The sequence below is a fragment of the Staurois parvus genome, unplaced genomic scaffold (genome assembly GCF_062004578.1).
Source record: "Staurois parvus isolate SC_StPar_1 unplaced genomic scaffold, SC_StPar_1.0 ptg000019l, whole genome shotgun sequence".
Classification (NCBI taxonomy): domain Eukaryota; kingdom Metazoa; phylum Chordata; class Amphibia; order Anura; family Ranidae; genus Staurois; species Staurois parvus.
Window position 1 is genome coordinate 17,397,474 of NW_028317815.1, and position 27,318 is coordinate 17,424,791.

At 38.8% G+C, this 27,318-nt stretch overlaps 1 protein-coding gene across 3 annotated transcripts in view; it reads right to left on the bottom strand.

Annotated features, from left to right (window-relative positions):
* Positions 1-1,969: 1,969 nt before the first annotated feature.
* Positions 1,970-27,318, bottom strand: part of PIK3CG (phosphatidylinositol-4,5-bisphosphate 3-kinase catalytic subunit gamma) — a 62,033-nt gene continuing 36,684 nt past the window's right edge. For all 3 annotated transcript variants that reach the window (XM_089685274.1, XM_089685264.1, XM_089685284.1), the window contains exons 6-11: positions 23,050-23,196; positions 18,029-18,119; positions 15,871-16,001; positions 9,366-9,477; positions 8,281-8,438; positions 1,970-6,047 (exon numbers count right to left, since the gene is read on the bottom strand). In XM_089685274.1, the coding sequence (XP_089541400.1) occupies positions 5,766-6,047; positions 8,281-8,438; positions 9,366-9,477; positions 15,871-16,001; positions 18,029-18,119; positions 23,050-23,196 (921 nt within the window). In that variant the 3' untranslated portion in view covers positions 1,970-5,765. The remainder of the gene's footprint in view (positions 6,048-8,280; positions 8,439-9,365; positions 9,478-15,870; positions 16,002-18,028; positions 18,120-23,049; positions 23,197-27,318) is intronic.

Sequence of the window (27,318 nt, forward strand, 5' to 3'; positions counted from 1 at the left end):
AAATACCCTTTTTAATGTATGTTAGTAGTCTGCAAGCCTTGCCTGGCATTGCACGCTATTACTGAGTGTGTGATCTACTAGGACTCCCAGATCCTTTTCCATCCTCAATTCCCCCACAGGTTCTCTCCCTAGTGAGTGACTTGTATGCATAGTTTTGATTCTCAAATGTATTACTTTACATTTTTCAAAATTAAACCTCATCTGCCATATAGCTGCCCACCTCTCTATTTTACTAGATCTTCTTGTAAAACTACTATATTGTGTTGTGAAGTTATTGCCCTGCTTAGCTTTGTATCATCAGCAAACACTAAGATTGAACTATTTATTCCAACCTCTAATGTATATCGTTTATGGACAAGTTAAACAGAATTCATCCTGGGACACACTGCTCACAACCCTAGACTTCAGAAAATATGGCATTAATCTCCACCCTCTGGACACGCTCTTGCAACCAGTTTTCTATCCACATACATACAATATCATCGATGCCAAAAGATTTAATTTGTAAATTAGGCATTTGTTGAGTATTGTATCAAATGCTTAGTGGAATCTAGATACAGTACACTACCTCCAGAGAGGCCTTCCTCTATCCAAATTATAGCTTGCCTCCTTATAGAATGTTAAAAGATTGGTATGGCAAGAACAGTCTTTCATAAACCAAGTTGGTTAATAATAATGATACTTTTTTCTTCAAATTCTTGGATATGGTACCTTACCATACCTTCTAATAGTCTGCATATTATTGAAGTTAGGCTGACTGATCTGTTGTTTCCAGGTATATACAGTATCTCAGCCAGTCCTTAAAAATTAGGAACAGCAATTTGGCTATAACTCAACTAAGTGCTTTTAGAACTCTTGGGTGTCAGCCATCTGATCCTGGTGATTTATTCACATAAAGTTTTTCTAGTCCTTTTTGAGCACTGGTTTCTGTCAGCTGCAAAGGTACATTCAATATAACGCTATCAACATTACTGTTTTGTTTATTATTCCCCTCTTTTTCATTCATATAAACTAAGAAGAATGTATTTAATACAGCTGCCTTATCCCTGTCGCTAGTGACCAACTTCATCTGATCATCTTTTATGGGGCCAATATGTTCTGACCTTGCTTTCTTACTATTAATATATTTGAAAAAAAATATAGGATCTATTTTACTCTCCTCCACAATGTGTCTCTCATAGTCTATTTTAGCTGCCCTGATAGCGGTCTTCTTTCTTATTATTTCTTTCTTATTGCATTCTTGTCGTTTTGAAATGCTGATGTTGACCCTTCGGCCTTATGTTTTTTGTAAAGGACAGTTTTTGCTCATTAATATGCCTTTTTATGTTAGTATTTAGTCACGCAGATTTAAAGTTTGTCATTTCCTATTTGTTGCCCACTGGGATGCACTGCCGAATGCCATTGTCTAAGATGTTGACTGGGACATCACTGTTTGGCCTAGAACTTCTAAACTGGTTGGAGTGGAAGCAGTGAGACCTCTCCCCTTCTGGCAGTGGAGTGATAACCTCCTGGGAAGTAGCCTCTCCTGAACCGCAAAAAAATGCTCTTATTTGTGCGCCTAAAGATACCCTTAAGTGTATAAAGCGTAATGTGCATTTCCAGCTTGTAGCCTCTGGACAACATGCTGCAGATTTAGTTGTCTACAACTTCCATGAAATCCAATAGACTGTCCTTCAAGCGTGTAAGTGGGGGCACCCCTTCAATTTGAACAGAACTCTTAAACTGGAAGTTTGTAGGTAGACATAAAAAGCAGGGAGAAGGAGGAGGCGAGGAAGTTGTGTTACCCCTTTCACTCAATCATGTGTGTCTATGATGTAAGTCTGTGCTGTCGAGCTTTGTAAATGATTTTTGCACCAGAACAGTTACCATGATAAACATGAAAAGGAGTTTGAAAGTCCATCTGCTGGATAGAAATAGAAAGTCTTTAGAAGTAACTACAAAAAAGAAAAAACAGGATGGCGCAAACACCTAGTGTATTACCAGCGATTTATTTGGTATAAAATCCAATAGATGCCAAGTAAATTCTCATAAAAGTGGAGGAAGAAATAGCATTAAAAACACAGGTGAAACTTATGGATATCCATGTCTGGCCCCTTCTGGCAGCGGCATTCTGAACGCTGGGAGTGACAGTTTTTTATTTAGAAGAAGACTATGCGTTTCCTTTAGGTATGAACAAAAACACTTGAAGGCTAATGGAGCAGTTGGAGAATGTAAAGTCAGCTTTTAGATGAGAATAGCAAAGAAAATGAGAGAGTTACTATTTACTAAAATTGTAGCAAATCTTTAACAAAACCACAATGTTTATTTCGAAGCATTTGGAAGGCACGCCTTAATAACATTTAAGAGCATTGTAAATCAACCAAGAATTTAATTTTATAAGTATTAAATTAAGGCTCCACACTTCAAAATGGGGTGCTTGGGATGCTTCCCTTAAGGCTCTATGTACACTGGAATGTTTTTCCACTGGCAGCAGAAAAATGCTAAACGCGGCAGAAAATGCGCGAACTCATGTTTATGAGCAGCAGTGTGTATGAGGTCTAAAGGAAATCTGCTACCAGTAGAAAAAACACTGACAGGCATAAGTCCCCGGTCACATCAAAGCCGATTTTGAAATCGTGCAACTTACAGTGATGTTGCACGATTTCCAAATCGGGTGACCTGCCGATTTCAGTTGCGATTTGCAAGACATCTTCATGCACTACTTTAGAAATTGTTGTTGCTCCGACCAAGTTGGAACTGCACCGGTATGACTGCTCTAATAGCGTACAATAGGGTGCGACTTGGCATACGATTTGCAAGTTGCAGGGCATGTAAATCGCATGCCACGTCACACCTGATGTGACCAGGGGCTTAATAAGATTGCGTGGGAGAGGGTAAAGAGTAAGCTGTGTTTGACACTACCAGTAAGTATTGGTGCTTTACTTCTCAGAAGAACGCTGGGAGCTTTACAGTGGTGCATCAAAGCTGGTGCAGGTACCTGTCATCAGTTTTTCCTAACACTACTGACAAAACTGCTTGGCAGGCTTAGAACAATGTACTAAGCAGTATGTTTAAGCTCACACAAACAGATACCTTAACCACTTGCTAACCAGCCGCAAGTGTATAATGTAGCTGGGCAGCACCTGCAGGGAAAGTCATGTACATGTATGACATTTTGCCTGCCTGTTCAGGGGTGCCCCCCCCACGATTGTTGTATCCACTGGACACAGCGCAGTGTGGATCCTGGTTCTTGGTGATCATGTGATTGCTACGTGATCACATGATCAGTGTCATCAAAGCTGTTATGAATGTGTTTCCTAGGCTGTGATTGGCCCACAGCTGTCACATGGTACCAGGGCAAATCACAGCAGCCTAAACCATGTGATTACTGTAGCCAATCACAGATCACTAGTAATCACAGCTGTCATGAATAGTTAACCCATTCAAGACAGTGGAAAACTTTCCTCTTACAATGAAGATCACTGAAGCTTTTGGTTTAACATTTTTTTTGTTATCAAGTACGCATTAATATTATTATACAGGATTTATATAGCACCAACTGTTTGCTCAGCGCTTTAGGGTGACAGTACACTTACAATACAATTCAATGCAAAAGGGTTAGGACGGCCCTTCTCAAGACAACTTACAAAGTACAGTTTTTAGGTAGAGGCGGCATAGGCTTTCCTGAAGAGATGAGTTTTTTGGGATTGCTTAAAGATAAAGTGAGAGATAGCCAGACATATTTGGTTACTGAGTTCAAGAGGAAGGGAGAGGCTCTGGAGCAGGGGTGGACTGACCATTTGGAAACTCAGGCACTGCCCGAGGGCCCAGAGTCAGTAGGGGGCTCCACGAGATGCCCCTGGTACCTTTTTCATAGGCTTTTTTGAGTTTGGGGAAGGACACAGGGGCCCCATGATCCCCTATTGCCCGGGGGCCCCATGAGTTGTCAGTCCGCCCCTGCTCTGGAGAAATCCTGGAGTCCGGCATGGAAGGAGGGAAGGAAGCTAGAGGAGTAGGAGGTCTTTGGCGGAGCAGAGTGGATGGTTTGGGGATGGTGATGTAGCTTGTTGCAGAGTTATGGATGGCTTTGTATGGTATTAGTATTCTGAATTTTATTTGCTAAGCAAGTGATATACAGTGGAGGGATTGGCAAAGAATCCAGGAGGACACAGAATGGCTGGTAAGGTTGATAAGCCTTGCAGCAGCATTCAATACAGCTTGAAGGAACGATAGCCTGTGTAAATATAGGAAAGTGGGGAAGACGTTGCAATAACTGAGGGGAGATATTTAGTAGATTATTGTTAAGAAGGGGCAAATTTTGGAAATGTTACAAAGGTTAAGGTGTTTTATAAATTACAATGCATGATATTAATTTTATAGTATACCTTATCCCACAAAATTGGAAAATGATTTTGTGCATCTGAAGATAGGTCAGATGCACTTTCTAGGCAGCATAACCTGGCAAAGCATAAATAAACACATTCATACAGAACAGTGTTTCCCAATCTTATTCCTCAAGTACCCCCAACAGGCCATATTTTGGGAATTTACATTAAAAAAAAATCAGCTGTCATAAATACCAAGCCATTGACACTGCTGTAAAGCACCTATGCAAGGTGAAAAAAATCCTGAAAACATGACCTGTTGGGGGTACTTTAGGACTGCGATTGGGAACCACTGATATAGGATTAGGGTACACAGGTGTTTGTGCTCTGCTGCTGACAAGTTTGTGAAGCATTTTTAAGGATCTGGAATGCAGTGCTTGTATTTGGAATTTGACTGAATTTCTGCATACACTGTTAGGAATGTGAATGCATATGGAATACATTTAAAAAACAAGCCACTTTTCCACGGAAGCAGTCTGTCTTGCCTCTGAGCCCATGTATACAAATGCTTTAATATACTGGCCAGTTTCAGGTTTCAACTAGTTTTCCATTACAAAACTGAATGAATGGATCAAGGCAACCTGACACTAATAGAGAGCTGCCCATACATGTGGCTATTTGATAAAACAATCAGACTTTTGATTTCATTTTTTAATAATCATAAAAGAATCAAAGACAGTAAAATAGCGATTTTAATCAATTGCAAGAAGAAGATATCGTAATTGTCCCAATTAAATTGGGTGGAGAAATGTGATTACTTTTAAAGACACTGCTGTAGTTTTTCTCTATTTTCAATTCAATCATTCAATGAACTTATTTAAACTGTCAATTTATTGCCCATTTTCAACTGCAAAATCGAGTGAATTCAGGTGATCGATCGAACTTGCGTGCTGACCATTGCTTAGTTTCTGGCAATTACTTGCAATTGTATTTGTAATTACTGTTTGCAGGAAAGTGGTTGATATTGACTAAAAACTGCCTTGTGTGCAGCTCGCTTTACAGTGTAACAGAGAATGTTGGCAGTAGGTTTTCTTGATATGTTTGATCATTTTGAATGGCGAAATTGCCTGAAAGCAGCAGTAGATGGCCAACATTAATGAAATGTGTTATTGCGTGCAAACCTGCATAATGCCTTTTCTTTAACAAGCTTGGCTTTTACTACTATTATTCCCAGACTGCACAATGCAAGGGAATGGAAGATACATTTTGGAGTGCAAGTAAACTTAGTCATAAGTTTGGAAACTTCATTACCTCATTAAAATATTTACATACTGTATTAATGCCAGTCCAATAAAGTCACTATTGTGCAATGATATTCCTGGAATTTGTGCTTACAGTACACATCTTAATACTTCATGACACCCTGTTTAGGGTGGCCATTCAAATCATTTTGCATTTATATTAGGCAGAATGCTTTTCCACCCCTTGTTTAATACCCAATACAAGGTGCAGGAACCAATTGAACTGCACAGTCCAGCCCTTATCCCGACAGACCTCAATCTGATCAAGAAAATGCTTTTTAGCACTGTCGTCACTCTTCCCAACAGTCAGGGAATCCCGAATATACTCAATGTCCTCTTTGCTTGTTAATTGAGGCATGCCTGTCATCAACATCATGGAGAAAAGGATGATCATAAGGTTGGTGTGATGTCGCAGGGCCAAGTAAGCTTTCACACAAACGTCCTAGGAAGAATGTTGGTATAATATCTAATCATTTATGTATAAAAAACACAGAAAAATTTACTGCCAAAGAACCTACGAGGCTGAAAACTCAACAGTAAATCACAAAGCAGTATTGAAAGAAATACATAGTAATATTTAAACTAATGCTGATTACTGTGCTTAGTGTTATAAGGCACATCAGAAGGTAACATATCTCAGCTGAGCCACAATATGAGATGACACCATAGTGGATATAATATGACTGTCATTAGTCTGTACATGCAACACAGTTGTTGCATATATTGATGAAGGGCCTCAACATACAAGCTCTAACTACCACAACACAGTAGGGGATGGAAGCTCAGACTCCATCTAATCTTTTGCGTGCAGACAGTCACCTTTGTGAAAACAGTTACCCCAGCAATTGCACATAATAATTAGAAAATAAAAAATAATCTGCGCTAGGGTAATCTTCAAAAATACAGAATAAAACTGCCACCACACAATTGTGATACCAATTATTACCAAACTCAAAATTCCTTAAGGCAGCGCAAAATTCTCAGATACAAAGTATAAACACACAATTCATACATATAAAGTGCAAAAAGTGCATAAATATGAACCATATACATATAAAAGTGCAAGTGCATGGCAAACTACAAAATAAAATGCAAGTGCTGTGCCAAAAAAAACTTAAGTTCATAAGGTTTCCACCAAATAAACACTGTATGACATGTAAAAGGCCATATATTGACTCGAGGTGTCTCCACACTAAAACCAGTTTTTCGACCACCGTGCACCACCATTAAAGGAGCCTCTTATCAAATGACATGTACTATTAGATTATAAATGGTCAAGAGTACTCAAGCTCATTCTACATCCAATGGCCTACTGGTATAAGCTCTGTCTCCAGTGTGGATCCTTTCCATCCCCATCAGGTGTCACAATAAAAAAAACTGTATAGATCCATCATGAAGTATGTAAAACTAAGCCTTTTTACTATTTCAGAGTCCTATACATACAACGTGATGACATCGGAAGTCACCGACACCTGATGGTGACGGAGAGCATCCATACTGGTGAAGGAGCTTATACCAGGAGGATACTGGGGTGGACCTTTAGATTCTTAATCTAATGGTCCATGCCATTTGGCATGAGGCTTATTTAGTGGTGGTGCAAGCACTGGTGTTACACTTGAAAACAGGTGTGGAGTCGAGGTGACTCAACATATGAAGTGTTACATGTCATACCCAGCATTTATTTGTACATGGTTCATATTTATGTACTTTTTGCACTTTATATCTATGAATTGTGTGTGTTTATACATAGTGTTTGGGGCAAAATGTAATAACTAACAAATTTATTGGTGGAGCTATTTCTCTATCACAGGGTTTTCCAAACTTGTTAAACAAAGGGTCAGTTTATTGTTCTTCAAACTTTACAGAGGCCAGATTATGACCAGTGGGAGTAGAAAAAAAGTCCTTGTGTCAGTGGGAGTAACAGTGCCTCATCTTTATCTTTATTAGGGGAAGTCACGAACTTACAATAACTCTGGATGCAATCTCAACACATCCATCCAATGTAGCTACCATACTAAAAGATGAACAGACCTTTTGTGGAGCATCCTTTTCATTGCTAATGTCATTTTAATAACTCAATCTAGTAAGTTCACTTTAAGGGCTCATTCACACTATGGTGCAGAGAGCCAGTTTTTTTGCATGCATTCTACAAGGGTACAACAAAATCAATTGTTCTCTATGTACCCTGTTTACACCACAACACAAGTATCATGTGCAGATTTATTTCTGTGCAGGAATCTGCAAAGTGTATAGAACAGTTCCCATTGTTTTTCTGCATGTATGGTGTGAACGAGGGCTAAAAGCAAACAGTAACAATGCTGTCACGTGCCAGGAATGTAACTGTCACATTTGCTTATGCTCTCAACCAACCTATCAAACCATCAAAATCATGGCAGCTGTAGATCAATCAGAGGCTAATATGGCAGCTGCCTTGGCTGAAAATGACAGGAGAATTTAGACAGGATCCACTCTTTTGAAATCCTGGAGGATGGGATAGATTACTAGGGACAAGACAAGCTTGTTCATTTTTGGTAACCTGCATCCCAAAACTAAAACAATATTTTCTTTATTGACAACCCAGAAAAGAGTTTTCTTTTTAACAAAGTATACATTTAGAAACGCAGTTATTTAGTTAAAAAAATCTATATATTTGTATTACTTGCTTTGTATAATACCTGAAATTTATGAAAGTACAAGCTTGACTTCTTCCCCGAGTTGCCCATCACATGAAGAAAATCAGGAGTCAACACGAAAGGTACCCGTTCCTTGTTAATGCCTAGGAAGCTTTTGTAGTTGCCAAGAATGTGTCCAAAGTCAATGTGAAATAGATTGCCTAAAATAAATTAAAACAATATTTACCTATTTATTTATTTTGAATTCCTCCTTAACTTACTGACCGTGAAGTTTCACAGACCAGTGCAGGGTAACCTCCAGCACTGCTGGCATATAATATTGAGTTTAAGAAGTTGGTATTTGGGCATAAAGGAGGTATGGCTAAGGATTCATTGACCCCGATTTCTAACAAACTGGCCATAAATATGCAAGATCCAGACACTTTGCTTCCTTGCTAACACTGTTGATAACAAGAACACTAAAAGGGTCAGCACAACATAATAAAACATCAGTTGCAGGTTTTGTACAACTTAATTTCTGATGCTGCCAACAATGTTTTACTGGGCAGAGGAATACGCATGTCATTGGTAAATCAGGCCTAAATACAACCCATATTTCTGCTAATGGGCCAGAACAAAGGTAACTTTAGTACTGATTATGAAAACACATTACTGGTTCAGTTTAGCCAACCAAAAAAAATAAGGCACTGTGATGGTCAAACAGGTTTATGGGAACTCAGGAATGACACAGAGGGTAAAAAGCTAATGTGTACAGCACACGTTACTATTTTGTGAATGATGTGAAAAGCATGGCCTTATTTGGAACAATAAATCGAGCACTGATATTTAGGGAAAAGCTGCAAAAGAACATTCCCAGTTTAAGCCTAATCCATGCTCATTTCCCATGTCACTGAGCCATTATGAGTCGTTAAATATTTTAGTAGAGATTAAATATTTAAAGCAATCCTGAGTTGAAAGACAAAAATAAGACCCATTCAGTACATGTTCATTTACAAATACAAACCATATTTATTGTTTATCTCAATTGACTGTGCTAATCTGCAAATCATAAAAAGAATATTATGTCAAAAGAAATCAACACAGAAATGATAAACTAACATGATGATTGATCACAGAGAGCATCTTACCGGTTTCAGTGACCATTATATTATCATTATGTCTGTCCCCAATTCCAAGTACATACGTCGCAACGCAGTAACCAGCACAGGAGTACACAAATCTCTCCACCGCTGCATTCAGCTGTAGAGTGGAAAAGATCAACAACAGCATGATAAATATGTCATTTTACCTAATAGATTATATATTATATATACATACACACACATGCACGCACCCCTTATTCTAAAGCCAAATTTCATCATTTTAGGGTAAGGGTCGCAGCCTTTGTCAGGCTACTGCTGCTATGTCTCTATGACCACACAGAATGACAGGGACACAGACACAGACAGAAACAAAAATCTGACATTATTATTATTATCTCTTTCCTTGTTTAAGGTGCTTTTCTTGGTAAAAGAGGCATATCTAGGAAATTGTTTAAAAATTCATTGTTGTGCCTACTCAGCTTCAATGTATCCAATCTTTGGATCCAATACATCTCTCTTTGGTATAGAAAGAATTTTCAGTCCTATCCCTACTTTTATTGCAACTTCCTTTAACACTATACAACTATTCATAAATGGAATGCCTACATTTATAGAAATACTTACCTTAGGACAAACCACTTACCTTTTTCCTTCTCTCTACTTCTTAAAGCTATCTCAATATTTCTGGCCATTTCAGGCTTTATAAAATCTAATAACAGACTTATGCTCAGCTAAGTCATTCATACGATACAGGATTTTTCAACAATATAGACTATGCCATACAGACTTTTAATTTGAGATATTTTACCTCACTACTTTCACATGTATACACTGTGTGCTCAATTATTAGGCAAGTGGGTATTTTGACCAACTCAGAATTTTTATGCATATTGTCCACCTGCAAGCTGTATAAACTTGAATATTTATTGGATTTAAGCATATCAGGTGATGTGTATTTGTGTAATGAGAGAGGGTGTGGCCTAAGGAGATCAACACCGTATATCACGGTGTGCATAATTATTAGGCAGCTTCTTTTCCTCAGGCAAAATGGGCCAAAAAAGATTTAACTGACTGAAAAGTCAAAAATTGTAAGTCTTTCAAAGGGACGCAGCACTCTTGAAATTGCTAAGACATTGAGGTGTGATCACAGAACCATCAAATGTTTTGTTGTAAATAGTCAACAGGGTCGCAAGAACATGTTGAGAAAAAAAGATGCAAATGAACTGCCAAAGATTTGAGAAGAATCCAACATGAAGCTACCAGGAACCCATTATCCTCCAGTACTGTCATATTTCAGAACTGCAACCTATCTACAGTCAGGGGCGTATCTGCCATGAGGCAAACAAGGCGTATTCCTTGGGTGGCATCTTTCAGGAAGGCGGTGCCACCCCCCAGGCAGAAGGGACCAGTGGCGTTGCTATAGGGGGTCACTTGTCCCCCCGCCAAAGGCGGACTGTATCAGGCGCGGACAGGCTTGGCTTGGCTCAGGTGGTCTCAGCTGGGCTGTGCTCGGGTGGTGGGGCGGTCTCAGCTGTGCTTGGGTGTGGGGCGGGCTTGACTGTGCTTGGGCAAGGAGCAGGTTTGGCTGTACTCAGGCAGGAGGGAAGGCGGTCTTGGCAGTTCTCGGGTGGGGGGTGGTCTCGGCTGTGCTCTGGCGGGGAGCAGGTTCAACTGTGCTTGGGCGGAGGAAGGGTGTGGCTCGGCTGGAGGTGTGGGCCCACAGTGAAAAGCAGAGGTTTTCTATATATTTCACAAACCTGAAATCTGATGGGTCCTCACAGAGGTAATTTTTTAGCTCCTTCATGCAGTATACTGACCGTCTCCTGTATCCTGTCTGCAGTCTCTGACCTTCTCCTGTAACATGTTTGCAGTCTATGACCATCTCTTGTATCGTGTCTGTATTCTCTTACCGTCTCCTGTATCATGTCTTCAGTCTCTGACCATCTCTTGTACTATGTCTGCAGCCTCTGACCATCTCCTGTAGTAAGCTTGCATTCTCTGACCATCTTCTGTATTATGCCTGCAGTCTCTGACCATCTCCTATAGTATTTCTGCAGTCTCTGACCATCTCCCATAGCATGTCTGCAGTCTCTGACCATCCCCTGTAATATTCTGCAGTCTCTGACCATCTCCTGTATCATGTCTGCAGTCTCTGACCAATTCCTGAGATGGAGCTCCAATAGGAAGAGTTGGAGACTTAAGAGGAAGGGGCAGGGTTTACAGATGAAGGGGTGGATCTTAAACAGGAAGGGGTGTGACACATTTAGATTGGGGGGGTGCCTGATTTTAGTCTTGCCTGGGGCCGCACAAAACCAAAATACACCACTGCCTGGAGTGTCCAGAAATACAAGGTGTTCAGTGTTCAGAGACATGGCCAAGGTACACAGAGGTGCACAGAGCTTCACATCGACTCAGACATCAGCAAGGTGGAGTTGGGGTACTGGTATGGGCTGGTATTATTAAAGATAAGCTAGTTGGACCTTTTCAGGTTGAAGATGGACTCAAAATCAACTCCCAATCCTACTGCCAGTTTTCTAAGACATTTTCTTCAAGCAGTGGTACAGGAAACAGTCTGCATCTTTCACGAAGACCATGATATTTATGTAGGACAATGCTCCATCACATGCATCAAAGTACTCCACTGCATGGCTAGCCAGTAAAGGCCTTAAAGATGAAAAAATATTGACAGGGCCACCTTCCCTAAACCTTATTGAGAACTTGTGGGCCCTTCTTAAACATGAATGGAAGGCATATGACTGTTATTGAAAAGAAGGGTGGCTATATTGGTCACTGATTTATTTATTTTTTAAGTTTCAGAAATATTTGTCAATTTTGAACTATTTGTTTATTATTCTCACTTTAACCACTTCAATACAGGGCACTTTTACCCCCTTCCTGCCCAGGCCAGTTTTTAGGTTTAATGCTCTCGCACTTTGAATGACAATTGCGTAGTCATGCAACACTGTTCCCAAACTAAAATTTTATCATTTTGTTCACACAACTAGAGCTTTCTTTTGGTGGTATTTAATCACCACTGGGGTCTTTATTTTTTGCTAAATTAACAAAAAAAGACCAAACATTTTTTTAAAAAATCCACATTTCTTTGTTTCTGTTATAAAAGTTTGCAAATAAATAATTGTTCTTCATAAATTTAGGTCAAGATGTATTCTGCTACATGTCTTTGGTGAAAATAACCCAAATTATTATGTATTTTTTAGTTTGTAGGAAAGTTATAGAGTTCACATAGAGGCCTTCACATAGAGGCCCAAAAATGTCAGAACAGTACAGATACCCCCCAAATGACCCCTTTTTGCAATGTAGACAGACGTATTTCATAAGAGGAATGGCGAGTTTTTTGAAGTTGTGATTTTTTTTGTCATAATTTTTTGAAAAATGAAGAAATTAAAAAAATAATTTTCACAATTTTGTTTACATACTGTCACCAGTGCAGTACAGCGTCATCATGTAACTGGTGTGGCGGGGCTCAGGGACAATGACTGGTGACAGTACGAAAAAAAAAATGTGATCATTTATTTTTTCAATTTGTTTTTATTTTTTATTACATTTTGTTCTCTTTTTTTAAGATTTTTTTCATATTACACTATGACCAATGTAGTATAATGGTACCATAGTAACATTGTACTACTTTGGGGAAGCAAGCATTTAACTGAATGAAATCAATTCATTATTAACATTTTGGATTGACTGAGAGCACTGTAGTTGTTCAATAATGAAATTAATCCTCAAAAATACAACTTGCCTAATAACTATGCACACAGTGTAGTAACCTTAATACTGAAATATTTATTCCCAATAAAGAGTGGCACAGAGAAGACCCTTAAATGATGCTAATGCAAGTTTGATAACTACTACCATAGGTAGATTAACCATTCTTTGGATCTTGACTGTTTTTATTCGTACCCCTCATTAGTTTTTGGGATCATGCAGAAGGATGAGTGAGCATAAGTATTCATGTTTTGCTCACATGTATTTGTGAAGCATTACTGAAGAAACTGCAGCACAATGTTTGAATTGGATCTTATATGGACCTATACACTTGCAATTATTGCTGCTCTGGCCACTAATTGGGTTGCTTTGTTTTTTTTCCAAACAATGTGACAATGTCAAATGAACTCCGCACTAATCACAAACTGATTTCAAGGCAAGCAATTTTCCCATGAAGGTATGCTTTGTGTTTTTTAAGTTGACCATACATGGATCGAAATTTGGAAGGTTCAGCAGGGACTGGCCAAATTCTGATCCATGTATGGGCTAGCTGGCTGTACACAAGTCGATCTATTGATCAACTTGTGTACAACCAGCCTGTCGGGTTTTCCCAGATTGAGCAGTGCCGTCAGCTATAGCCAGCAACACTGATCTTTGTGTTTTGCATGTGGGGAAGGCTCACATAGTGCTGCGGGAATGATTCCCCCAATGTTCCAAACAATACAGCCTAAACTAGATAGAGTTTCACTTCCCTGCGCGCAGGCCAAGCGCTATTCTGTAAGCTGTTTTTCCTTTGTTAGAGCATAATTGAAAGCCTGGGCTCTCTGTCGATTTCTATTACAGAAATTTGCACACACAGCTGGCTGGTTAAGAGAGCCAGCTATTAAACATGTCCAGTAAAAAAATGTAAAAAAATAAAATTTTGGCATAAATTTAGGCCAAAATGTACTTTGCTACATGTCTTTGCTAAACAAAATCCCAATACATGTAAATTCATTGGTTTACGTACAAATTATAGGATTTACAAATGGCGGTATATATACTGGGCTTTTTTCTTTTTTTTTGTTTTACATTTTTACTAGTAATGGTAGCGATCAGCGATTTATAGCAGGACTGCGGTGGGCATTCTTTTTTTTTAATTAATATCTTTTATTAAGTTTTATTTCAATACATAGATGAACAATATATGATCTATCAGAACACATACAATTCCAGATAACTTCTTTACCCCTATTTCCACCCCCTCTTATCCCTCCCTCCCCAAAAAATTACCCCTGTCAAAGTAATTCTTTCCATTTCTTTGCTACCCTGTTTATCCATCTAAGTCTAAACCCTATATTCTCTCCTCACTTTTCAACTGTCCATTTATTCAGTTTAATTCTCCAAGTCTACTACCGGAGCACATGTCACTTGAAGATATTTTTCAGATGTCTTAAAATCATACCACTTACTCCAGTCCTTTCTAAATTTTTCCATTCTATCTTCATCTATATGGTATAACTCCTCCATCTTATTTATAAATTCAATTCCGTCTATCCAGTCCCTCATTGTTGAAGGGTCTTGTGCCTGCCATAATTTGGGAATTAAATCTTTTGCAGCACTGATTAGATGGTATAATATACTATTTTTATATTGTTTCACTGACATCTCTGACTTATAGAATAGGCACACCCACGGGTCCTTTGAATAGTTATCCCCAAGATCTCCGGTATATATTGAATTATGTCTTGCCAAAACCCCTATATTATTGAACACTCCCACCATATGCGAGCCATTGTCCACCTTACCCCTCCAGCATAGTGGTGAAATTTCTTCTCTTTGTTTATGTGCCAAACTCGGTGTAAAATACCATCTAGTTAAACATTTATAGTTCATTTCTACTGTGTTCATATTCACCACCCTGTGTATCAACTTAAACATTTTATTCTTCTGTTGCTCATTTATTTTTGTACCCAATTCTCTTTCCCATTTCTCTATGAATAACAGAGGTTCAGATCCCGTCCATTCAATAAGGATCTTATATATCCTAGAGGTTGCAGCTATGCAAAGCAATGTGCTGGAGCAGACAGGGAGGAGAACTGTTTTGTTTACTAACAGTTCTCCCCCTTGTCAGAGATCCTAGGCCTCACACGCGCCCCCTATCCGGAAAAGCAAAATCACGTATATATATATTTCTGATATGGGTGGAGCTGAAGCAGTTAATGACTTGTGTGACTTTTGTAAACAAAATAGTGTTTAACCTGATTTTGCTTTGTTGCCCTGGTACATTAGAGGGGTTTGAATAAGCAAATATATATATATTGTTATATCTGTTCATGTTTTTATAAAATTTTAACGTACAAAATTAGTACTTTGCATTTGCAACACCTGTCACTCTACCTAACAGAAACTCTTAGCACCGTTTTTTGACCATTGGCTTAAACTGCAGATAATTTCATCATGCTGAAGACATCATTAGCAAATAATAGGACATCTAAAATCTCACACAGGCTGAAATATGCAATATTATCTGGAAACTCCAGTTTGCCAGGCTTGACAAAACATTCATTCTTCTTTAACCTTTTAGCCTCTAAACATTTTGGAAGGTGAAGGGGAAGTCATTTTTGCAACATCTGAGAATATTGCTTGGAGAATAAGAATCATGAATTTAGATCAAATCTCACAATATCTAGCAAGCAGATTTTACTTCTAATAAAGAAAAGTTCTTACTAGATAATGGTCTGTTATAACAGGATGTGCTAGCCTTAACCAAGTAATGTGTGGTATATATACTATACATATCTAAAGCAAAGTAAAACTGAATTAAACAGAAATTACAACCTACCTTCTCTTCAATTGGACATTTCTCTTTTAACCACTGACTCAGAACCTCATCTTTAAATGCACCCGTGTTGCCCACTATGCTCTGCTGTATTTGGGCAATGGTCGTGGCATCCTTCACAATTTGAATCATCCCTTTGGAATGACAGGAAAATAAACTACATGAACTTTCTACACAAAACACTGTTAATGTAGGATGACACAGGAAAGGCACACTTATGGCAAATGTTTACATCATTACTGACATTTCTGCAATCAAAATCATGAGTCCAGAGAGTGGACACTAAACAGAGCAGTGCAACAATAGACTGAAAATTATTCTAAAAGTAAATTGTCAGAAAAAAGAAAATCTTGAACGACACAGCTTTGTCTGCAATGTAATCTGCCCACTAATTGCCACAACAGGATATCTGTAAAGGCCCACTTTAATGAGCGTTACAAACTAGCATGGGGTGAAATGAGTCTTTCCAGCCCCTCCAACACGGTACCAAGTACATAGCTAACTGAACACTAGGGGGTTTATTTACTAAAGGTAAACAAGCTGTTCGCTTTGAAATGGGATTTCCACTTAGTTTAGTGACTTTGGTGTTAAAATTTCACTTTGCAAAGAAAACCCAATCACGAACAAGGAAAATTAAAAAAAAGTATTTTTGTTTGAACATGATTGGATGATAGAAATCAGCAGAGCTTCACCTTAGTCACTAAAATATGGGGGAAGTTCCCTTGCATAGTGCAACTTCCATAGCAAAGTGTACAGTCTATTTAATAAGTCATCTCCCATCTACTTACCATTTTAGCTTTTCTTTGACAGGTTCTTTTAAAGAGACCTTTAGTCAAGTCTAAATTTAAACTCACTGAATTGGGCTGATTTACTAAAGCAAATAAACGCAGGTTAAATCATTACTATACACTCACACCGTGGACTAGCATGTGTGCACATTGATCCCAATGCCTGAATCTAGCTGGTCATACACTGATGTTCAATTCATGCAGCATGGGGCAGCATTAGTTTGACCTGTGAGCTGAACATCCATATTATGCAGCTTTCAAGCTGAACTGCAGCAATTCAGCCACTTTCTAAATGTGCTGGATTATTCTGGGTTAGGTCCAACAAGGTGTGTGCCACCTTGTGGACTTATTTCCAAAATTTACAATTTACATTTTTACAGAGTGCCAGAAGCATAGCTATTGCTATACTTCCAGTGCTCAGATGCTGGACCTCCTGGTTTCAGCTCCTGCAGTCATCACACACCTGGTTAGCCTATGTCACCATTGTGTCTGGTTAACTGACAAATAATTAGATTGTTTCTTACCTAAAGTGAGTAAAATGCCAGCTGGTTTCTTCCTCAGTTACTATACTTTTCATGCCATATTAGTAATATGCGGGTACTGAATATTGTAAATATCCCTTTTAAAACACCTTGTTTAAATTTTAATAAAAGAGTTTACAAAAAAACAGACAAGCAGAACCAGCCAATGAAAGACTTCTGCTATCTACAGTGTCTATCTGCCAGTCTGCAACTGTCTTAAAAGCAGTAGGTTCACTCAATATACCTCAGAAAATCTTGCAGACACATGAAGGCTTGCATTGCTGACCTTGTCTGCTGAAAATGCTGGCCCTTTGGGTTTAATACTTGGGCTCACTGACCCAGAACTGGATAGAAGATAAACAATTCTGACTTTTCCCTGGGCAATTTAACTCTCAATTTTCAAAAAGAAATGGCAGAAACTATATTTTTCTTATGTCAGGTATGTATATGTTTATGTGAATTTTATGTCATCCTGCCACATATTCTTCCCTACAGTTCTCACGTGTGATGCTGAGGCTCCAGCACAAGTTCTAGACAAAGAGCTGACAATGAACCTACAGTTGGTGGGTTTGGGAATAGCTGATTTACTACTCTGACGGATAAGCATTAGGTGTATCTAGAACCCCAGAGTATAACTAAGCAATAGTGAGGTGGCTTCACACAGTAACATCTATGTCTGGTTGAAAATCAGAAGCTTTAAGCAGCTAGACTAGGCTTTTATGCATTTCAGGAAGCTAAAACTGACACTTTTTTGTCCAATGTATAACATATGACAGCATGCATAGTGAAAAAACATATAACGCGTGCAAAAAATACACCAGACAAGCTACATTAATAAATGTTAAACCTAACCAATTTTGTTTCCTGTAGAAATGCAGCCATAGGGTAACAAGCAAAGGTCCAACGACTCTGCTTCCCAAATTGATTCCATAATGCGAAGTATCTAAACACAAATAAAAAACAGCAAAATTAGATTTAAACATCCTGTTAATAAACATGCATACATGCATATTGCTCAGTATTGATTGAATTAATTAATAGCTATAGCAACCTGAAAAATCTAATCACTGAATAAAGATTGATCACAGTCATTTTTAGGCAATTTTCATATGGGAGCCTTTTGCTGCCCTTGACTTAAGTAGAAGCAAGGTGATTAACGTGGCAATTTCTGCTACATTTGTAATCTGATGTCAGACAAACAGAACATCTTTGCTGTGGTTTCATAAGAGCAGGGGAAGCACAAAAACTGGTGGTCGCATAGGTCTGTCAGTCTCGTTCTGAAAACTTCTATCTGGCATCCACTCTACTTATGTTAGAGAAATAAGGTTAAGGTGTATGCAAGCCCTAACATGCTCTCTTTTGGTCTGTTAAAATAATTTTGTTATATCTGTTTGATAAGTGCACAAAAAAAAATTAATTCTGTCAGAAATTCAAGGATGTCCTTCATTGTGCACTCCACCTGTATTATAATAATGTTGACCTGAAGGCAAAACTTTTTTTTCATTTTAGATAGAGAAAATGGGGGGGTTTACAACTCATCAGTTTTTTTTTTCTTTAAATCTGTTTCCTATTGGGGAGATTTCCCTTTGCTTTCTGTCCCATAGACACAACAGATAAGAAAACCCCCAAAAGTGAGGGAATCCTGGTTTGTCACCAGAGTCATCAAAACATCAAAACTAGCATCCCCATTGGAAGACCTCCCCTCTATACCTGTTCTGGGACCAACCTAAAAATTGGGATTTTCTTTCACTCACGAATAGGGTGAATCTCCCTGACGTGGGGCACAGACAGCAATGGAAACCTAACAGGTGTTCTAATCCATATCCATTCAATCTAAAATGAAGAAAAACAATGTTTAATCTTCAGTCTTTCCAGTTGACTGAGGAGAGGGAAAAGGGTTTTTTTTAGCTTCTCAAAAGACAACTGGGCAGGGCTGACACTATTACTTGCAATTTCAGTTCATTGAAGGCACTGTGGTTTAAGCCTGCAAAAGGAAATTAGGCAATGAATGCATTTCTGCAAGGATCAAAATAAAGGGATAAAACATGGAGAAATGGGCATGTATTGTAGGTATGTACTGCATGTTTTTTTTTTGTTTTTAGCATGACATACATTTTATGCTAACAATATTTTGTCTTTCTTGGATATAGGTGTACTAATTAGATGCTCTATGAGTTTATGAGTGTGTACCTTTGTTTGCACATTTTAATTAGATGCTAAATATTTTACTTTGTGTTCACTGGTTAAAGCGTGGCATAATGTGCCTTACAGGCAACAGCAGCATGCTAGACTGAAAGGTCTTGCTTGGAGATCTAGAATAAATTATAGATTACATGTACTGCATGTCATTAGACCTACATTATGGTATATTTTAAGTTCTTCCACAGTAATACTACTGCTTGTTAGAGATTATGAAATCACATTCTCTACAACATAATATCAAAAAGGGTAATCTGAATCGCTATAACATATAATTTTCAAAGTTAGCAAAACATCGATGGAGCTACACTTTTCTTTCTGTTGAAAAGTTTTTATTGCTTCAAGGTTTACATAAAACAAACAAGAAAACTGGGACTCACATTTGAAAGCACTGATTGTAATCACAAGGCTGAGGCTAACGGATCTAGGCCAAATCTAGGTACCAGCAAGAGAGAACCTTGAATGAGGTTTCTTGTGTGGCAACATTTACTGAGCAGGACTTAGTGGCCTGCCATGTGCCAGTCCAATCTTCTGGTTCAACAGAGATACTGAGGTCATACTCCCATTTATTAACATGGCATGGGGGTTTAGGGAAGAGCTTTGAAAGCATTGTGAGATACAGAGTGGAAATCTGTCCTGAACTATGGGGGTTTTTTTTTTGCAAAAATGTTCAAACGTGATAAGCTGGTCCATGGATGAGAGGGATGGGGAGTTGGAGAAAAAGTGCTTAATTTGAAAGTAATGAAAAAGGTTTGATGGTAATTGAGAGCATTGGCATAGAGTTGGAAAAAGGAAGGATCCAGTAAGGGCTCCCTAAGTGATGTGAAGCTACACTTTTCTAAACATAACCTGTTTGCTCATTACATAAAATAAAATAGATTATTCTCCAATGGCTAATAAAACAGGTGATTGAAAGCTACTGGCCTAAAATACAAGAGGGCAGTTACGGTACGTGGAATAGTGAGTTACCGCAGTCACTGTCAGAGCAGAATTGGGAATCTCAAGTCTAACGATTCACAAGAGATCCCTTGATATGTCAATGCAAGAACAGTGTTATAAGGTGTACTCCAAAAATTACAACGTGCCTACATTACTACACAAAATTTCAACCACAATACTGAACAAGTGCTGGCGTTGTGACCAGGCTCCTTTCCTCCACATATGGTGAAGTTGTCCATCCATCCAAGCATATTGCCAAAAGGTAGACAAAGCTTTATCTATGGTCTCCTCGTACCCTCTGGAGTTACACCTGCTCAGTTTTTGTTAAACCATTCTTATGTCACGGAACTGGCTTATCATAAACCCTTACCAATGAATTTGATAAAGGGAGTGCGACAATGTATTCTGGTCTATTGGCAACAGAGCTGTCTCTCATTCATGAAAGATTGGTTTATGAGGGTGAACAAGATAGCAGACATGGAGGAAAGACCAAGGACGAGTATAAAGCGGTGATTCCTGCACCCTAATTTCATCTGAGCGGTGCAGGCTATTGGTAAGTTACATGTCAGTACAAGCGAAGAAAACAGACTTCAGGATGAAGGCAAGTATCACAACTTCCAAACCCGGACTACACCGTTTCCCACTTTAGGGGTTTTTTTTCTTTAAGTTTGTGTCCCTCTCCTCTTTCTAACCTCTACCTTCTCTATGCTACTTTTATTTCTACCCCCTTGAACATTCCTAGACCATGGCATTAAGCATCATACATAGAATGCCCACTAACCAAATAGTAGGATTATACTAAAGAGTCTCCATACACACTTACTGGTGCGTTGGAAGACAGTATGCCTCTATGCACTATTCCGAGAAGAGGCTCTCTCATTGTGTTAGTGGTTTTCCAAGGTGACATTTGGGGGTTTTCACTTCTATATTGTGTTATTCCCAACACTTATCAATCCAAGATACTAGGATTGATAGACTACTTTACTGTCATAATTTATAGTGTGTTAAGGACTGATATCTCACAGGTATGAAAGATGCATATTACTTGGATTTGGATGCCGGTTACAATGGGTGAATATGATGTGGGGTCTTATATTATGGACTCTGTATTGTATGTCTCTTTTAGCATTGTTTGATGCTTCTCGGATTGTGGTGATTATATTGTCTTTTCCTTCTTTTCTTTTTCAGTTGTTTGGTAACAGAGGTTATCTTCCTTTGTTACTTTGATATTTTGCTACTTTGACTGTATACCTGTCATAAAAAGGTTGTTGTATATGTGCGTTTAAAAACCTTTATGAAACTAAATTACAAGGGGATGAAATAAAAGGTTATAATGTAAAGAAATACACCTAGCAGTTTACGAAATTTATTAATGAGAACTAATACCAAAAAGAGAAATCAGATTGAATTTTACTATACAAACAGTGCAAAATATGAATTTGTATGAATTGCTCCTTGTGCAATGTTTTGATGAAAGGCAAAAATTATCAGATAGGTTAATATTTTGTAGCGTTAAAGATCTAATAACATGTAAATCATAATATATAGTTTGTTGCATTTATTGTCCATACACCTCTTTTAATGTAGGGAAATTTGGTCAGCATCCATAGAATCCCAACAGCATATAAGGTTGATTTATAGAGGTATGGCTTCTAAATTAAAAAAGAAGTGTAGGATCCGAAAAATAACAAACATTTATACTCACCTAGATGGCTGCAGCACCAAGCTGTTCTCCACCTGCTCTACACTGACAGCTCAGAGATCAAAGACCATTGGTCGATCAGTTTTCGGGTCTGCTCTGAGCAGAGAGTGGTGACTGTCAGTCACTGCTCTGTGCTCTGCCTCTCCAGTGCTCACTGCAGTGCCAAACTAAGGAGGGGGATGGAGTGGCTGGCTCGGTCTCTATTGTTGGGATCCCTGCACAGCCTGGACTGGCTCTGTAACTTCAGCTCACCGATGCTCAACATTTAAAGGCATGGCACGAATCTGGGTCACAGGAGTGCAGAAATAAGCGCACTCCTGTGACCCACAGGAGAAGTATGACCAAAAAAAAGCTTTGGCCCTACTTCTCGTTTAAAGCGGTAGGAAACTGAAAAAGAAAATCTGGTTCCTGCACATTTAATAGATATTTACTGTGTCTAAAGGTAATCTTTATTATATGCTTACCTGTAGGTATAGATAAAAAAGCAGACTTTACTACTGCATTAAGTGAGCATACATAGAGAAACATGGAAGCAATCCCAATTCTATTAGATTTTTTACTATGGTAGTTTTCAGCTTCCCATACTTTAACGAAAACAGATGTAACAACACACTTTTAATTGTATATTTAATAGACTAATCGTAAAAAAATATTGAAAAAGATATTCACTATTACGGTTTACCTGCACCTGAAACAGTGAATCTAGGATAAGTTACTTTCTACTTGCATTGCAAGTGCCATATAACAGCTGCTACATGGATTTGACAGGATCTATGGCTACTGGGAAAACTGTATATCACTCACTTATCAAAGTATTTCAAACAAGAGCATTATGCTTTTTATGATTCATTAGGAAAACAGAATATTTAGACTGGTCATTCTAAAAAGATTACATAAGATTACATAATAAAAGAAAGATTCATCGATATTTTAAACAACACAAACAGATCTTGCAAACACTTGGATGGGTGCAATGTGTCACCTCAATTCTACACAAAACTAAAGAATACCTTTAGCTGAATTCACTACATACCTGAAGAATGAGCATGTCTTGCCGGAGGTCATCTCCATGTTTAAATATAATTCCAATGGTTTCATTTGACAAAGCAGTTGGGTCTGCACATTTAAATTCCAGCCATAAGGGTTTCTTTTTTGAGGCCATTACCTTGCACTTTTCCACCTTGTAGGACAAAAACAATTAATACAAGTTATTGTTTTTTTTCTTGATAACTCAAATGAGCTGCATATGGCATGGCATTAGGTGCAGTTTTTTCAAATTAGGACTGATCATGTGATTATATTAGGCGGAACTTCACACTTAACAAACGCAGGTCTACAACTATTAATCTAATTACAGAATGGACAGAGGTTTTATTTCAAGCTTACTGCTCACATATCTATTTAAATTACAGGCCTGAAGATAATTTCTGATATACAGCCTATCGCCCCTTTCACTGTCAGTGAGGCATTGCGACCTTCATGGCTTTCCCTCTTGTGAGCAGCCAATGGCATATTTGCTACATCTAGACAGTGAATCAAATAAATTCCCAGGACTCCAGACTGCTCATTCTGCTTGGTAAGTGATCACACAACCAATTGTTTCATCCACACAATGAAACGCATCAGAAGGGGCTTATTATATGCTGTGAGACTGCTGTCCACATCGCCGTGGGAAATCGCTGACAGTCCAGAGGCCACTGGAGCGGTGAGAAATGCTAAGTGGCTGTGTGCTAAGTTTTTGTGCAGAGGACTGGCTGATTTATAAAGGCATAGTTATTTCTCTCCCTCTTATATTGTAAGCTCCAAGGAGCAGGGCCCTCCTATCCCTCTTGTATTGAACTGTATCATTGCTGTATTGTCTCCCTTTATATTGCAAAGCTCTGAGCAAACTGTTGGTGCTATATAAATCCTGTATAATAATAATAATAATTTTGGTATTCTTGTGATCAGTTACCATCTAGGAGTCCTGCGAACTGATTTGATCAACGCTGCTAACTGCATCATTTTAAGATGAGTGCATTGATTTTAGTTGTTTTAGAATAAATTGTATAATGCTATGAAAAGTGCCTTTCTCTCTTTCCTTTTGGGTGTAGTTATAATAGGGGAGTCATTTTTGAAGATAAATGGAGAATCTGATATTAAGAACTGGAATAAGATCTTTTACACCTTATTATTTAAGGTCAAGAATGTAGAGCGATGGGTGTAGCACACAATATCATGAAGGTGGATTGTGGTTTTTTGGAATGAGAAGAAAAGATATATTATTTCCAGGAGTGGCGATGCACAGTTTTGGAAGAAAAATAAGAGGACAAACATTTGTTTTCACTTGGGTTTTTTTTTCTTTTTTTGACACGAGTTTTGGAACACTTTATATTGCTCTTAATTATTTATTGGTTTGAGTATTTTGTACATATAGCAGCATTAAGTGATTAATTTAGGTGATAGCACAAAAACATATACAGTAGTTATACTAGGCTTATGTTTGGAACCCCTAGGCAAGGAGTCAGAAAAGCCAGAGATCGGTGGTTCAATCTCCCTGATCTCCAACTGTAACGTACACAGAAGACATCAGGGTATATTAAGACCTCCAATGATTCAGTAAAGCAGATCGTACCACACTGGTAAAGTTATCCTCCTGTGAGTCAATAGTCAAGCTGATAGCCATCTTTTCACACCATGGGGCCTAAGACTTAAGCTGGCCATACATGGTAGATTTCAGATTACCCGATCCACTTATTCAAGGCGGTTGGGGAAATTCTTCCTGCTGCACTATTGTATTCTGACAGCAGAGGGACTCCTTTGCTTTCAGAATACAGAGATCAGCACTACAGTCATTGGCTGCAGCATCTGATTGAGAAGCTTTTATCCAACAGGTTGATTGAACAGATGTCGGCAGATTTATATCTGTTCTACTGCAGTGGCCAGATATGGATTAATTTTGCCTGGTCCCTGTTGAACAGACCGAATTTTGATCCATCTATGGTCACCTTACGAATCATTTAATAGTTAGCTTTCTAGACCCATGTCTGAGCTATGGGCAGCCAGATGTTATCGGAATTGTGTTCATTCAGACTACCTTGGCTCGGTCATATACAGATCCAAAAATATGAAAAAGGATGCAGATCCTCTCGTACATTTGTTTGTTCATTAAAATAATATGTTTAAAATTATGATTATGTGTTTGCTGGGGATTTAACCACTTCCCAACCGACGTACATATACAGTATCTCAAAGAAGTGAGTACACCCCTCACATTTTTGTAAATATTTGATATCTTCTCATGTGACAGCACTGAAGAAATGACACTTTGCTACAATGTAAAGTAGTGAGTGTACAGCTTGTATAACAGTGTAAGTTTACTGTCCCCGCAAAATAACTCAACACACAGCCATTAATGTCTAAACCGCTGGCAACAAAAGTGAGTACATCCCTAAGTGAAAATGACTAAACTGGGCCCAATTAGCCATTTTCCCTCCCCGGTATCATGTGACTCCTTAGTGTTACAAGTTCTCAGGTGTGAATGGGGAGCAGGTGTGTTGAATTTGGTGTTATCTCTCTCACTCTCTCATACTGGCCACTGGAAGTTCAACATGGCACCTCATGGCAAAGAACTCTCTGAGGATCTGAAAAAAAGAACTGCTGCTCTACATAAAGGTGGCCTCGGCTATAAGAAGATTGCCAGACCCTGAAACTGAGCTGCAGCACGGTTTCCAAGACCATACAACAGTTTAACAGAACAGCTTCCACTCAGAACAGGCCTCGCCATGGTTGACCAAAGAAGATGAGTGCACATGCTCAGCATCACATCCAAAGGTTTTCTTTGGGAAATAGACATATGAGTGCTGCCAGCATTGCTGCAGAGGTTAAAGGGGTGGAGGATCAGCCTGTCAGTGCTCCGACCATACACCGCACACTGCATCAAATTGGTCTACATGGGTGTTGTCTCAGAAGGAAGCCTCTTCTAAAGATGATGCTCAAGAAAGCCCGAAACAGTTTGCTAAAGATGAGCAGACTAAGGACATGGATTACTGGAACCATGTCCTGTGGTCTGATGAGACCAAGATAAACTTATTTGGTTCAGGTGGTGTCAAGCATGTGTGGAGGCAACCAGGTGAGGAGTACAAAGACAAGTGTGTCTTGCCTGCAGTCAAGCATGGTGGTGGGAGTGTCATGGTCTGGGGCTGCATGAGAGCTGCCAGCACTGGGGAGCTACAGTTCATTGAGGGAACCATGAATGCCAACATGTACTATGACATACTGAAGCAGAGCTTGATCCCCTCACTTCGGAGACTGGGCCACAGGGCAGTATTCCAACATGATAATGACCCCAAACACACCTCCAAGATGACCAATGCCTTGCTAAATAAGCTGAGGGTAAAGGTGATGGACTGGCCAAGCATGTCTCCAGACCTAAACCCTATTGAGCATCTGTGGGGCATCCTCAAACGGAAGGTGGAGGAGCGCAAGGTCTCTAACATCCACCAGCTCCGTGATGTCGCCATGAAGGAGTGGAAGAGGACTCCAGTAGCAACCTGTGAAGCTCTAGTGAACTCCATGCCCAAGAGGGTTAAGGCAGTGCTGGAAAATAATGGTGGCCACACAAAATATTGACACTTTGGGCCCAATTTGGACATTTTTCACTTAGGAGTGTACTCCCTTTTGTTGCCAGCGGTTAGGCGTTAATGGCTCCGTGTTGAGTTATTTTGAGGGGACAGCAAATTTACACTGTTGTACAAGATGTACACTCACTACTTTACATTGTAGCAAAGTGTAATTTCTTCAGTGTTGTCACATGAAAAGGTATAATAAAATATTTACAAAAATGTGAGGGGTGTACTCACTTCTGTGAGATACTGTATAAATATATATATATATATATATATATATATATATATATATATATATATATATATGTGTCCTTGGGAAGTGGTGTTGATATCAAGATGATAGCCATCATCCTGGTATAATTTTTTAGAGTCAGTGATTCCCTATCTGGCAAAAGTGATCCATACCTCTGCTCGACCATTTTTAAAAGCAGTGGAAGGGCCTGCTGGCAGTGGTGCTGGCTGACCATAGAAACTGGAGGACCATCCGTTTACCGGCCGTTCAGCTCTATGGTGTATGAAACTGGTTTGATTGGCTGCTTTAAGGGCAGTGGAGAGATTTGGGGTCTAAAAGAACCCAGATCTCTCCAAAAAGAGGACCTGTCATAGCCCATGCTATCACAAGGGATGTTGTTCATCCCTTGTGATAGCAATAAAGTTCAAATAAAATGAAAAATGTAAATAAAAAAATTAATAAT